This window comes from Stegodyphus dumicola, chromosome 5, assembly GCF_044657685.1.
Source record: "Stegodyphus dumicola isolate Sdum_Otavi_A_Nest chromosome 5, ASM4465768v1".
NCBI classification, from domain to species: Eukaryota; Metazoa; Arthropoda; class Arachnida; order Araneae; family Eresidae; genus Stegodyphus; species Stegodyphus dumicola.
Genome location: NC_140772.1, coordinates 115608339 through 115624506, shown reverse-complemented (window position 1 = coordinate 115624506; position 16168 = coordinate 115608339). Strand labels below are relative to the sequence as shown.

The 16168-nt window shown below is 29.4% G+C and overlaps 1 protein-coding gene across 2 annotated transcripts in view; it reads left to right on the top strand.

Moving 5' to 3' along the window:
* Positions 1-16168, top strand: part of IA-2 (tyrosine phosphatase IA-2) — a 991654-nt gene that overhangs the window by 894458 nt on the left and 81028 nt on the right. For both annotated transcript variants that reach the window (XM_085816984.1, XM_085816983.1), the window contains 3 exons: positions 11440-11513; positions 15221-15298; positions 15382-15501. In XM_085816984.1, coding sequence (XP_085673110.1) covers positions 11440-11513; positions 15221-15298; positions 15382-15501 — 272 coding nt within the window. The remainder of the gene's footprint in view (positions 1-11439; positions 11514-15220; positions 15299-15381; positions 15502-16168) is intronic.

The window sequence follows — 16168 nt, the reverse complement described above, 5'->3', positions numbered from 1 at the left end:
ATGCCAACGTTGTATTTAATTCGGAAATTTGGTGAGAATATTGAACGTTATGTCCGGGCGGATGTTTTGAACATTCCTGAGATGTGAAAATCATGAGACGTGTAAACACGAGATAAAAGTAACCACTTTATAAATTACCAATTTACTCAGCCCCTAAGAAGAAGGCAGGTACCATGAAACAAACAGTGGCAATTTAACGTTTCGTTTTTCTTGTCACATATAGAACGTTGCTTAAATGAAAAAAAAAAGGTCTGGTAGTCGTCCTCCTTAAATCGCTGCTTTTTAGGGCGTTTTTTTTTACAAATGGCTGTTATTTGCAAAGCATATATGCATTAAGCATATAGACATATTTTCTGTGGCCTACTTCTCTGATGTATTTATTATAAATTATTTATTGCACGCAATGTGTAGTTAAAATGACGTACTGTTTTAAAGTTACCTAATTTAAAACCCATTTGTGCTAAAATGCATTCTAAATCGTCAGTAAAAATATAAGATGCAACGGGTTATCCTTTCAATCATATCAAGCTTCGCAAATAATGAGAATACTTTATTGAGTTTTTAGGGGATTTGTTAATAACAAGAAGAAACAACCCACGATTTTATATTTTAAGTGTTAAAGATGCAGTTTTCCAGCTTAACTCGATAAAGCTAGTAAAATAATAAAAAGATAATAAAGTATCATCATTCACTGAAAGAATGTAAACAATAAGCGATAATCGTTGTTTTATTTAAACGACGATTGAATTAGAATTAATCACTTCTTTTCATTGATCAAACTAATCGATCATTTTCCAACTGTGAAATGTTATCAATATCCAGCCGAGTGTATAAATATTTTAATATAGCAAAGTTTTCAAATAATAAAACTTAACCAAAGAGTGTCAGTCATGCTGCTTCGTCTATGGCTTCGTTGCAAACGAAGTCAGTACGAACAAGAAGATTAGGAGGCTCTTCCCAACGCTGATGTGACTTACTTACAGAAATGGCAGAAACGAAGACATAAACGGAGCAGGGAGAAGTTGCTTTTGAGTCCACTAGGACTCAAAGGCGTCATGCAAGAGCAAACCTTATAGTATAGTAACTTTGGTAGCAAAGATATCAAAGATAAATTTTACATCCTCAGGCGTATTTTATGTCAGTGTTCGCAGCTTTGTTTAAAAGCTTTAAAATAATGTTCAATAATATTAATAAAACTTTTCTTTTCGATAACTGGAATGTTTAATACTGAAAAGGATGCAATTTAATGATTTTGATTGATAACAAAACATTGCCATCAGAAATTTATCACTCTTAAGCAACAGAAACTTGATTAGAGATATTCTTTAAACCTTTGATGCGTAACTTACGAAATAAGCATGATTAAATTTCGAATTCTGATTATATTTTAAATAAGAAAAGTTTTGAAAGTTTTTTCTATTGTTCTAATAGCCTTAATTTTACTTATTCATGTACGTGTGACACTAATCGGCATAGGAAAAGACATAGGAAATGAGGTGAGAATCATAAACATAATATTTTTGAATAAAAAAGAAAACCAGTGTTAAGTAATTAATCTCTCTCCATTTTCCTACAAAGGTTTCAGTCTGAAAATATGTATATATAAATTAAGAAACTACGGTTAGTTTAAATTCTATAGTCATTCGACTGAAAATAAATGTCTTATTTTTAGATATAAGAACTTAAAACTACACACTTACAGGTACAATTATAGATACTTAGAAATCTAGTTTTAAAATTGTTCAATCATTGGAAATGCAAAACAATTTTTATGAATGAAAGAAAGTATAATATTGTCAGACCTTTTAAAAATAAATCAAGCAAATATTATTATTATTATGACATATTAAAAAGAAGTTGCTCAGTTAAATACAAATCTGTTCATTTTCAGGAATTAAAAACATTCATTTTAAAGTAAAAGCTTCATTTAAACTAAAGTAACGATTATTATTTATCTAAAACTGAATAGTTATTATTCCCATTTGTTATTTAAATTTTAACATGACTGTTTGGAATTTTATATTTATTTAAAAACGTTGCCTCAGATATTTTTTATTTCATCTTCTGTTTCAAAATTAATTTTTGCCTGAACATCGACAGCTAATGATAGTTTACGGTGGCATAGTGTTAAAACTCGCCTGCGAATTTTGCAAGAAAGATCAACTTATTATGAATACCAGTTTTTTGCATGCACACACTGTCCCATGTTGTTAATCTAGAACAGATTCAAACTTACTGAATGAGAATCACCTTGAGCCATCATAAAATCTAAAGACAGCGATTAGAGTCATTGTGAAGTTAGCTATTACTTGTGTGTACTCGCAAAGATTTAATTAGAAAGAACAGGGTCTGTTAAGTTACTGTACTAGAAATCAAAATTTTGATTTGTAATACAATTTTGATTTGTAGTGATTTGTAGTACTTGACTTGTAGTACTAAATACAAATTTTGATTTGTAGTGATTTGTAGTACTTGACTTGTAGTACTAAATACAAATTTTGATTTGTAGTGATTTGTAGTACTTGATCACGAAGTGATGTCTAAAAGGCAGACGCTGGACATATTAAAACAAGCAGTTATACATCTAGTGTAAGGAAACACATTAGAAAATGATGCAGAATACTTTAGTAAATTTTATACAATTCCATAGACATGCAAACTTTAAAGTCGCTATGGAACTTAACTTATTTTACAATAATATTTTTCCTAGTTTCGGATATATTAACTTTGCACTTATTGATCACTTTTAATACGCTTATTTCTCGTAGATTTTTTTTTTTTTTTTTTTTTTTTTTTTTATCTTTGTAGAATCCAGAGAGAAAAATTCGCTCTTAAGAAAGCAAAGTATATTTAAACTTAACTATTTTGATATATTTTTTTCTTTTTAGAAATTATTTTTTATGTCAATACCAATATAGACGTTCTGTTGCTTTTTAATGAGCCTCCCAAATATTGTCTTCATTTCATTAAGGATTTCATGCTATTTTTTTGCATTTTAATCTTATATCTTCCAACCCTTCATAATCCTCTTTTCATGATTGGTTGTTCACGTAAGCTGCCTTAGAGAGAGGTGTAAAAGGCGGGAAAAATACGCAGGATTTTAGAAAATAAATTAATTAAATATACCGTTTCATTTGGAAATTCGTAAACGTGATAGCACTTTTCTTTCTATTTTACGTCACCATTTTTTAAAAGTTAATCGAGGATTTGGCTAAGAATTTTTTATATTATTTCATCTCACTTCACAGAAAAGCAAGCAGATCGATTTCTTCCATTTGTGTCTGACTGGAAAAAATTATTTTAGTGCGCTTTTTTAATTTTAACTCTATCGGCACTAACAGCTTGGTTTTTAACAGATAACCCCTTTCTTATATTTATTCATCCTGGTGGTGAGTTTTAAAGCCGTTAATGCAGTTTTAATTAATTTTCGCTTCTCTTACATCTTTTCTTTAGCCTCAGGTAAGAGAGACATAATTTTCGTATTGACTTCCTGTGGTGAAACTTAAGATTTTTCTGTCGGAATAATTAAACCCTGAACTAATATACCTCACGGCGGAACAATATATATGGATGATTAGTCTGTTTATCTTTCATATAGCGAAATGATAAATTTAATACTTCTAGTCTTAATTTGATTGAATAACTGTATTTTTGTAAATGGTGGTGAAGAATGTTTACTTTATGCCAGATGAATTTTGACTAGTAGACTTTTTAAGAAAATATTGAAAATTTTCAAGACAAGCCAAATTGAAAGATTAAGAAAATAACTGATATCTAGTCAACACAAAAAATATATTAAAATGTTTATACACACTCATATACATATAATATCAAAATTATAGAAGTTAAAAATGTTAGAAAAACAAATGTAAATATTTACATTTGTAATAATAAATTCTAGGTGTAAATAATGTTAGAAAATATAGAATGAAATGTTGTTTGGTTCTTCAAACACTTCTGTTAGTTTTCTTTAACAACTTTTTAACTTCTTCATTTAAAGTACAAATTAAAGGCCTCTTCTTTTTTAACTAAACGTATGAGAAAAAAGGATGTAAAACATTGTGAAAAAATGTGAAAGGAAATGTGTTAGAAATATATGTAAAACTGAAAAATTGAATTGTTAAAAAATAAGTAAATAAATAAATGAAAAAATAAGTGCAGCTTGAAAACTTCTGATTGTTGTGTGACAGCTCAAAGAATAAAAAAAATGAAAAGAAATTGCTCAAAACTCATAAAATTAAAAATAATTTGCAGTCTGATACTGGTATCCAGTTCTCAGTTTAGTACCTGAAATAATTTTAAGCTTAGCAATTACGACAAGACCTGTTAGTTTAAAAATTAAGTTGCAAGTTTAGTATAATTCTAAAATTATTGACAAGTAAAAATTAGCATGTTGCCTTAAGAAAACGTGAATAAAATATCATAAGAATCAAAATTATGTAAATGCTATGCATTACATAATTATTTTCGTTGAACGAAATAGGCGGCAGAAATCACTATGCGCAGCTGAAAATAAATAAATGTAGAGAGATGATTGTGGACAGACATGGTAGCAGAAAATTGTTGAGGAAAAGTGCGTAATATATGAAGTTAGGAATACATTTTGGTGATTAATCTAATGACGTAAACATTTGTTTAAAAACCTGAGATCAGAAAATGTGAACACTTCGTATGCAAATAACAGTGAAATTACTACATTTAACCCTCGTTTAAGCTGGATAATTCCGGAAATGAGGTCCACGGTTAATTCAATATCAAGGTTAAAAAGACAGTAAAGAGGAGTAACTAATATCATAGTTAATTATAAAAATACTGTAATCAATTAACTGTATTTTCAAATTGTTTGCTGTGGAGAATAAGTAAATTAAATAAATTATGTAAATTATATAAGAAATAACAAAAATTAATAAAACACAAAGGACACACTGCAAGTAGCGGAAGAATATATAATATAATCAAAAAGAAAAAACTGAGTTATATGTAGCATTAAAAACAGTATTTACAAGAGATCTTCAAAAAAGTTATTTAATTCCAATTCGCTTTAAAGAGCGATTAAATTTTGTTTCCTTGCTTGTTTTTACTTCCTTGTACGAAGTGAAGAAGTAATGTAATCTCGAAATATTCCGGGTATCATATTTGAGCAAAAATATCCATTCCGCCTGCTCTCGAATCCATCTGAATGATTTTTTGCGTGACATCTGTACTTACGGAAAGAATTAAGGAATACTTTTTCAAAACGGATTGTGGGATGGATAAAGAAAGAATTTTTTAGTGACGTCTGTACGTATGTATTTCGCATAACTCACACGCGATTGGCCGTAGAATGTTGAATTTTGATATCTATGTATCTATCTATCTATCTATGTATATATATATATATATAGATAAATGTTGTATGATCTTAAATTCATTTAGTGCGAAAACAAGTTACAACTACTTGCGCAATTGCTGCAAAGTAAGTTAATATAACTTACTAGTATGGATTCACTCTTTTAAGATCATTCTACTTTAATTAAACTTAGGAGATAATATAATCAATTAATCAATATTATTTAGTAAATAAATTATATATATATATATATAATATATACAGGGTGTTTCAGCAGATAGGTTACACTTTCAGGAGAGATAGAATACACCTAGACGATGGAAAATCATACAGGGCAATGCACGATGGAAACGCTTTCCTGGCGCTATACTGACGACACAAATTACAAGAAAGGAAAAACGCCAACAGGGTGAGAAAACATGTTTATTTTGCTGAGTACAGCAGAAACCAAGAAACCAGAATAAAAACAGACAACGATTATCATCAAAGATGGTGAAAACAACCAGTAAAAAATACGTCCGTTTACCACTAAGTGTATTAATAAAAGTTATTATTTACAACTTCTTCCAGACTGCTAGGAGCATATACGAGTATATTTTGTTTGATGGCACTTTAATGGATGCAATTAATATAGGTTAAGTTAATCTATTGTATACAAAAATTACCTGAAAGCAATGTGTTTAAGAAAAGGGATGCTTTTGTACCGGAGTTTCTGAAAGCAATGTGTTTAAGAAAAGGTAAACTGACTCCTATTCATATTATACACGGCGAAGGTATTCATATTATACACCCAGAAGGCACCAATACAGCTACACCATTACAAGGAATTATCGCACGGGTTTATTTACGACTATGTAGTACCTTATTCACTCGGCTCCTGATCAGCTGCAATTATTGTAAATGAAATATTTAGTAAATTAAAGTATTATTCGCGTGCTTGTTTTACATTGATATTATGGTTATCGATTAATACATCTTAAGGACAAACGAAAATTCACTAATAGAAATACACAAAATTTATAGCATTTATGACAGATACTAGTTTTTGCTTCGCTTTCCTTAATAAACGATGAAGCATTTTAATTGCCAAATAGCTCCAGAAGAATTGAAAATTAATCTAGTATTTCTAAGAAAATGGTAACGCACTCAGAAAATTTAAACACAATTGTATGCTTCAGACATATAAGTCAAAAATCTATTTTAAGATTACGATTAGTGCAACTAAGCTCTGTCTTCATATAACACGCTGATGCATGTATTTTTAACTAGTTGCATACACTCATATCTGAATACGTTGGAGACAAATTTTAATTTCAGTAACAATGCATTTTATGCATGGCTCTGTTTTCAACTGAAAAGTTTCTATTCATTTTGAGATATAACTCGCTGCTTGTATTTTATAAAAGAAAAATTATTTGCAAATTAATTTGCAATTTCCAAAGCAAATTATTCTGCTAATAAACTATTCCTGAAATTATAAATATACTTTCAAATTATAAAGCAATTCTCCAATTCAAATCAACTTATACGAAAGATCTATATCTGTATCTATTTAATTACTTTCCGTGTGCAAATATTATCATAAAACATAAAGAGGGCTATTTATATGGTTTCTCACAAGCACATGCGTTGTCCTTTCATTTACAAAAGCTGTTAGACTTCTGAACTTATTAACGAATACCATATTATCTCGCTCTGCCAGAATCTGAAAGTTTTCTCTTATTAATAATACAATATATAAAATTAATCTCACATAAATCTTTTAATGCCAACTTAGACTAATTATTTCTTTCATCTAGTGTACAGGTGCATCCAGCCATTAAATAATTTTCGAAACTGAAAATCAAAATAAATGTTGTACTAATCAGCAATGAAGGTCTAATGAAGTTCTGTCCACACTAGATTACATAATCTGTGTTTTGAATAACTGCGCTTTCGAGGATAAAAATTTCCGTAATTGATTCTAATCTTCTGACACGAAGATGAATATCGGTTTATAAATACTTCCAACGCCCTTTTGTATTCATACGAGGGGAAATTACATCCGCAGAAGCATATTCCGAGTATCTTAGAGATAATTGAAGATTTCCCAAAGTTTGCTTGAATACAATCATCCCCTTCTTCTTTCCACTTCAAAATATTCTACACAAAAGGCATCAAAAGTTTCAACATAATTCTTCTTCAATATATTAAGTAAACAGGACTCATTCTGCACAACCATCTCCTTTATATTTTTATTAAATTTAAAGAAGTTTTTTTTCGTTCGCTGTTTTAATTAGAAAAGCAAAGACATTTAAATTAGCTAGAGCGCTAGACGACTCCCTTTTAATTACGACATTATGAACCTTTAGTGGGACTGGTGTAGGGATATTATTTTAAGGGAATTTGTGAACTTCCCGGGTAGCAGAGGGAATAAAAATTGCGTAAATTATTTTTGGATAATGTTCTGAAAAGCGCTTTGTAGTATATTGCGCTTTAAAGGAAACAAATCCGCTGAAACTGGCAGTTAATCATTTCTGTTCGTCTTTCTTTAAGCTTCAGTCCATCAAAGCTAGTATCAACTAATGTTTTGTTCATTTGCAAGACAGTAAACGAGGTATATTTTACAAATAAATTTAACTAATACTTTGTGTTCCTTTCTTGTGCATCATAAAACAATATGAATGTTCACAGATTTCGCCTCCTGAAGAACTATGCTGAATTTCCGAATTTAACAGCTAAGCTGTTCAATGGATTATGGATTTTAAATTATTATTATTATTATAAAGGAAATTAAATGGTTTACAATAATATAATATGTACCACTTGATATGTAGTATACTATTCAAAAACACCACAAACTGTAGCAAAATTAATTTTAATAATAATAATAAAAATGTGTGTAATCCCATATATCACTATTTAATTATATATATATATTCCAATGTAAAATATTCTGTACTTAATCCTTTCCCGAGTTATTAATCCAAAATTTCACATGAATTTACATTTAATTATTTACATTTAATTACTTTCTGTGAAAACATTGCTTTCTATTTCAAGCCGTATTAAGGAACAGCAGACGTCTAAAGAAGCGTTAAGCGTTTCACAGCAACAGAAATGAAATGGCTCACTAGAAACGTCTGAATTTAATTTGTTTCTTAATATTAATAGCTTACAGAGGCGATTATCTTGCAAAGATGATCGTTGTGAAACAAAAGTGTATTCGCTATCGATATTTATTATATGTACTTTTATATTATTTTAAATAATGCGTACATAAAGGCTGTATTAATAATTATTAATTCATCAGAATGTGAAACATTATTGTTTTTTAATTCTGATGTGGACACCACATAGTTTCCTTGTATGTCGTATTATTAAATTCCACACATTGTTTGAATTTACACAAATTTTATTTGCAAATGAATGAAATTTTAAAGTAATTTCCTTTCTAAAAAATATTTTTCTGACAGCTTAACTATATTCAAAATATATAGTTTAAAAGAATTTCAATATTTAAAAAAATTAGTTTGTGTTTAAAATGCAATATTAATAACCCCAGTTTTAGTGTTTCGAAAGATTTTAATGGTCCTAAGATTGGCCGATTGGTTAAGATCGCTGAATACTGGGAGTTCAAACCGGGCTTGATCTCGGATGAGCGTGCTCATTGCATGGTTGCTTTTTGTGGCTTTCCATATGTGTATTTTAACAGTTGCTAAATTCTCATAGAAGGCATGTCTACGAAGGCGTGTCAAATCTTAGGGCATATCTTTCATGCCCCCGTATACTTTGCTATATTCTAATAATCTAACTGAAAGATTTTAGCACGTGGTCTGTTATTCAAGAAAGTAAAAAGAAACAAACAAAAAGAAAGTTATAAATTAACGGAAGTTATAAATTTGAAAAATGACTTTTTTTTTTTTTTTTTTTTTTTTTTGCTCCAGTTTGAAAATTCACGCCAGAAATCAAATGTGAATATCTCCGAAAAAGCAAAAGTGATTTTTAAAAAATTTGGTATTTATGCATAATAGAGCAATGCTATAAAGGAAAATCTGATGTATATTTTAAGTCGCGCTCTCAAGGCAGGAAAAACGGAAGGGCATTTCGTCGACTGGCCCGTTAAAAAGGAAGATATAGAATAATTCTCATTTTTTTTTTTCTTTTTATTGTATGTAATTGTAAAAATTGGAAGAAATTAAAAAAATGTTGAATATAAATTTAAATGTTCTTAAGATGTATTTTTATTGAATACAGTGTACTGAAAACGTATCGATTTTCCATTATAAAAAAGCAAGATTAACGAATTATCCTCAAATCTACATAATCGGTGAAAAATTGTAATAAATAAAAATTTGAAAGATTTCAAATTTTATGGATGACTCATGTTAACTTTATTTGTTAAATGTCATGTTCGTCGCACTTGGGCCTCATAAAATTCAATTAAACAGCAAAATCACAAAATATTTTAAAACAGCATATTTTTAGAATTTGCAATAGACAGTCTCGCGCTGGAGGAAAAAATGTTTATTCCGTACAACGTTGCTGTTAATCACTTTCAAATCGCTGAATCAGTTTGTTAATCAGAAATTTATTAAAGTTTTACAGACTATGAAATATAAGATTTAAAGTTCAAAATTCGTTTTCCCAGATGCACGTGTTCGGGTGGAGGATTAGGCTATTCAAAATTTGATGCCACTGCTTTTTCACAGTGAGAGGAATATACATAAATATTTGCAGATTCTTTATTATTTAATTTCTTTAAATATAAGATAATACAAGGAGATAATATTTGGTGGCAGCATTTTGAAAAGTGATACAACCGTTTACAGTGGACGACGCATAATCCCGTTTCGAGACTAATAGCCCATTCGTGCAAACGCATGTATGAGCTAACAATGAATTATTAAAACAAAATTTGTTTTTTATATTTATTACAGCATTGTTTTCAACCTCTTAAACTTGTGATCCACATGTAAAATCGTAAAAACGCATAATGAAAACTAGCAGAGCACTATTTTTAAATACATCAGCATTTTTTAAGTAAATAAAACTTCTAAAAAGTAATATCTTGTACTTAGCTGTAATTTTCCAGTTTCGAAATTGCCTTCTGGTGTATTGTCAGTATTAGGGTATATCGCTCATGAAATGTTTTCCCAAAATGGCAAAAATGTATTCAAAATTTACTGCGAAATATTTTTTGTAATTTATTAAGCTCATTGGCGCTTTTGATTTCGGTAATTTATTTTCTCAGGAGGCATTCTTTTTGAACAGAGCAAATGTTTATTCAAATAACTTATGAAATAAATATAGATAGATCACATTCTAGGCAGATATTGCGGAATAATACTCTGTTTTTTATTATCATAGGCTTTTTTTTAAATATATTTTACGCTATTTTTGTGATTTATTTTTTCATTTTTACCATTTTTTTACATTAAAGAACTCAACACTGAATGTCTCCATATTGAAAAATTATGATGTAAGATAGTGAAAACGTTTTGTTTTTGGACTCACTGAGTAAATCTTACTTTCTCCATCTTTTCTCCAAGCCACATTTTGGTTCTGTGAAGTTCCATTAATCGAAGAATTTATTGTATATGTATTTAATTTATCTTAACTGTGAATACAAGCTATGGCTAGATTTAGTTGCAAACTGAATTAGCTATGATATGCAAGATTTAGATTTATAATTCTGTCTATAGTTTAAAACTTAGTACAGGTAAAATTATGCAATTACTATGTAATACATGTAGTCGCTTAACTCGTCTGACAGAGCAATGCAGATAAATTTACTAGTAAAAGTAAGAACAAGCATTTTATAAAAATTAATCCTGCATATTATGATAGAGAATAGACTTAGTGAAGACTTAGAATTTATAGTTTAAACATTTAGATTACGATTATCAGTGCAGAACTTGAAACATTTAACATATGAACAGTCTAAGTGATACATGTGAATAAATGAGCTTTCTATATGATTTGTAAAACTTTTAATATTTCCACAAAGGCACACGATGTTGCAAAGCTAAAAAAAATATGTATATCACTAGGATTTTATTTAAATCGGTTTTTTTTTTTTTTTTTTTTTTTTTTTTTTTTAATAATTTTTACATTCTTTCCATTTGCAGATGACCATTCCCGAGTAATATTAAATGAACTATCAAACGTATCAGGCTCTGACTACATCAACGCCAGTAGTATTGTAAGTGAAGTTTTATATTTTGTCTTGTACTGAACATTTAACTGGTGAGCTTTGATGACCCGAGCATCAAGCCCTAGCTAAGGACTTTTACATGTTAAGAGAAAGTCTATAGCTTAATTTTTCTTAGTGAATGTATTAATCGTATTTTAACTATTTAATTAATTTAATCGTAATTTAAAAATAAATTATTAACCTTTTCTATGAATAGGCGATGTAGCAAAATGATTCATCATTCCTTCCTTATTTCAGAAATTTATTTTACATTAGTTATAATATATACAAGAAATAGTTGTGTATCATTATATAAAGATTCTTTCTAAATTTTACATGCATTTTACATCTATGCTGATGACGTGAATAACATGATTTCATACATGCATTATGAATTAGGAATCATACTTGCATTTTTGGCTTGTAGATACATGCATGGTAGGAGTTTTAATGATTTCGCAATTAAAACTTCTGCCATGCATGTCTCTACAAGCCAAAAATACATGTATGATTCCTTCCTGCATTTCTGCCAAATCATATTGTAAAGGCATGAATACATGATTTTGGTCTAACTGAAAGGTGTCCAACCTTTTAACTTCCCTGGACCACAATGGAAGACGAGAGATATTTTAAACCGTACGAATTATTTCTAACACCTGTGGCAGTTCATGGCCTCCAAAATAAGTTAATCACACAATTTGGTAGGTTTCACTGAAAAATGTCGGGTGTGCACGCATTGGACCACTGAAATTTTTGAATTTTCGATCTAGGAAAGAAATTGTACGGGTTTAATAGCGTTATTTCCAATTTGCTCAGTGCATACTATGTAGTATAAGAAAACCCATATGTAGAAAATTTGAAATGAATTCAAGGATTCATCCGATTCATATAGCGAGCTGCCACGTTTTAACGCTAACTATGGATGATGCGCAGAAAACACGTAACAGCATATTTAAGAAAGTTAAGTATTATTAATTTATAATTTTTTTAAATATAATGACTGCAGCACAGAATAATATTTTGACATTGTATTTCACATTTTATACATAACATTCCATTATAATTTTATTTATAATTGTGAAGATAAGAAACCATTAAGTTAATGTGATATTTGGCCTTGAATTTTAGAAACGAATGCCTCAATGTCTGGTTCGATTGATTAATTTTATTCTTAGTATGCTTCGCTCTTGAAAATAGCTGTTCATAAATCTGCGTGCTGCTGAATAATGACGTATGACTGTGTAACGAGGCATATCTGAGTCAAAATGAAGATAATAATTTCACGCACAGTTGAAAAGAAGATTTGGAACTTCCGCTTCGTTCAAAATCCATTTTGTCGCCCTTCAACTCAGTGCGTCAAACAGTCTTTTCGTCCATATTTGAAAGTCAGCCTCGAATCACGATTGCGATCGCAACAGTAAAACATATGGTTGAATTGAAGTCATGATATTATTTTTATGCGCTTCGCGCTCGCTTCTTGGGCAGTACTGATACCTGCTTTGGGCCGCCGGCCGTTGGGTCGACACCTCTGGTTTAACCCCTTAAATAAAATCTCATATATCAAATAAGCGTGGAAGCCATGTCATAAGAGTAAAATCAGTACCAACAACCAGGAAATTCAGCATTAAGCTAAGCTCAGACGGCGTAATGAAAATGTAAGGACACCATCCTCATGAGATAAGAAACTGTCTCTTTCCATTGTGGCAGTAACAACAGTTGCAAAATAGCTCGGTCTCTAAACAAAGAATGGCTCACTTTGTAAATCAAAATGGTGCGTATCGGCTAAGTCTACAACTATGTGATGAGGCCTAATATTAGTGCAAATTTGGAGAGAATCTTCATAAACTGATATATAATTTTATACGTGAGCGTTATAAATTTTTGTTTTAAACCTTCAAAATCTAAAGCGAAATTATGAAGTAATCTGCAAATTTTTAAATTCATCGCAAAAGCACATAATTTTTTAAGTTTTGTACCAGTTAAACGTTAACATTTTCAAGTATTTTTCAGTCTTTCTTCTAGTCTTTATGCAAAATCTTTTTTATTATTAGTAATATTTCTTTATTTCAGAAAATGTATCCCTTGTAGATACTATTTGTTTAACTGTTGTAGACTTTTTCCTTAATTATACGCAAAATATATTAAAAGACTGGGTTAGAACTTCATTTTTCTGGAAACCATTTATATGTTTAAACAGTAAAAAGCAATTGTTACAAAATTATGCAAATGTACTCAAGAAATTGTATTCATTTTTATTTTTACACAGAAAATCCTTCTTTTCCTCCTTTTGAACGTTAATCGATGTATTTATGATAAATGATTTACCGACTTTCTAATTTTAAATCACCCGCGTAAATCTGAATATAAATACTCTATACGAAGACCATCAAGGAACGCTGTATTAATCTTGTGTTTCGGTATAGTACATTTTTTAACGAACACTTTTAAAGCTAAGTAATAAAATGTTAAAGGGGAAATTTTAAACAGGTATAGAAAATACCTTTTATTTGTGTCAGAGACAAAAGCCATGTTAATCTAATTAATGTCCTTTCAACAATTTTTTTTGTGTAATCCTTTTGAATTTTTAATTTGCGTCTGGTTGATTAAAATCACATTTTTTTCAAAACATTTTATCGGTTTACTTAATCAGACTTAAAGAATTAAGAGAAGCGAGGAAGTTGCTACAAAATGTTAGTGAATTAAAAGGAAAAAAAAAGCCTTTTGAACAGATTTCAGACTTTTTACTCCATTTACTTTTTTTTTAAGATTTGCGATCTCTGATTATCTAAATGTCGTTTCTCAGTAGAATCTATCCAAAATTAGATATATTAAATGATTTTTTTTTCAAAGTATTAAATGGATTAAGATACCTAATAAAATAAATGCTTTGTAATTCATTAAGGTTTTGCACCACAACCTTCAGAAAAAGATCGGTACCATTCGTCTAACAAGCAGCACAAAATTCGAAAACAAGTGCGAAAAATGGCTTCCTTAATTAATTGAGAATTAAAATTAATAACATGAACTTTGAAAACAAAGGCTGTAAATGGTTCTGGTAATTGTTCAAGAATTAATTTAAAGAATTTTACTAATTAGTTTTGAATTATTTTTTAATCTTACTAATTATTTAAGCAGAATATTTTTTTATTAAACATTAAAACTATATGCGTAAGTTACTGCTTTTATTATTTTTAATTTTTTAACTAACGAATTAATTTGACTGGAAGGCTTATAATTAACGACGTTATGAGGTAGCACAAAAATAACTTGTCAACATTATTACCTCGTATTTAAATTTCAGTTTCATGCCTGTAACGGAAAAAAATTAGGCAAAAACTGACATATCCAAATAATTTAAATGATACACTGCTAAAAAATGCCTGAATTGTCTTCTGCAATTGTCACAAGGTTGTGTTTGAATTCTAGTCTGAAGTTACGTTTGCAATGCCTTTTGCCCTTCCATAAATGTTGGAGGTAAAAATGTTTTAATGAAAATCATGGCTATCCAGGAAAATAGAACTGATTATTCCTACTTCTCTTTGATCCACGCAATCTAAGCTATGTTGTCACAGTATTACCCTACATTCAAAATCTTACGTCATGTCGTCGCATTCTAATTTTTCATGTTAACTACTTTTTTTTAGATTTGGAATCTGTTCCCATACTTTTATTTGGAATTTGTATAAAATGTTAAACAATTACTTCCTTTCTTTCAGACCGACCATGACCCACGTAACCCGGCCTATATTGCTACCCAAGGTCCTTTACCTCAAACGGCAGCTGATTTCTGGCAGGTAAGTTTACACTAAACAGTAGAATTTTGATTAAGAGATAAAATATATTTCAGTTTTATCAGAATGCTTGAATTTAATTTTAGATGATTTGGGAGCAAGGAAGTGTTGTGATTGTGATGTTAAGCCGTCTGATGGAAAACGGCGTAGCTATGTGCCATCGTTACTGGCCTGAAGAAGGAAGCGAAGTCTATCATATCTATGAGGTACAGAACATTAAACATCATCCGTCAGTTCCTAAGATAGTTACAGTTTTTCAGCTAACTTCTAAATAGATTTTCTTCTCCGGCAAACTTTAATGTTCTTGTCGATTGAAAATTTTGAAACCATTTTGCATAATATTTCAAATTTTTGATAAAGCATCTAAGCAAAATTGTAACTGTAAATAATCTGTGAAATAGTTTGAAAATGTTAAAAGAAGTTTTTCTAAGTTTAAAATTATTTTCCTAAATTATCCAATATGTATTTTGAAGCTCACAAAATTAATTAAGAATCTTCAATTATTTTTAAAAAAGAAACTATAATATGAGAAAACGATTTATTTAAAGTAATCGGCAAATAGCTGATAACTACAATTCGACAGAATTATATATTTATGCACATATATTTCATATATATCGCATTAATTTCCTTAATTTTTTTATTTCATATGTATCGCATTTATTTTCTTTAATGTTATATTTCCCATATATCGCATATATTTTCCTTAATGCTGTTTTTATATACATCGCATTTATTTTTCTTAATTTTATATTAGTTTATTTCATACATAAAAAAACGTAAGAACTAGAAACGTTTCTTCAGTATTGGTAATTCTGGAGTCTTGATAAGAATTTTTAAATTCTTTTGTGCATTCAGTGTGTAGTAAGGATA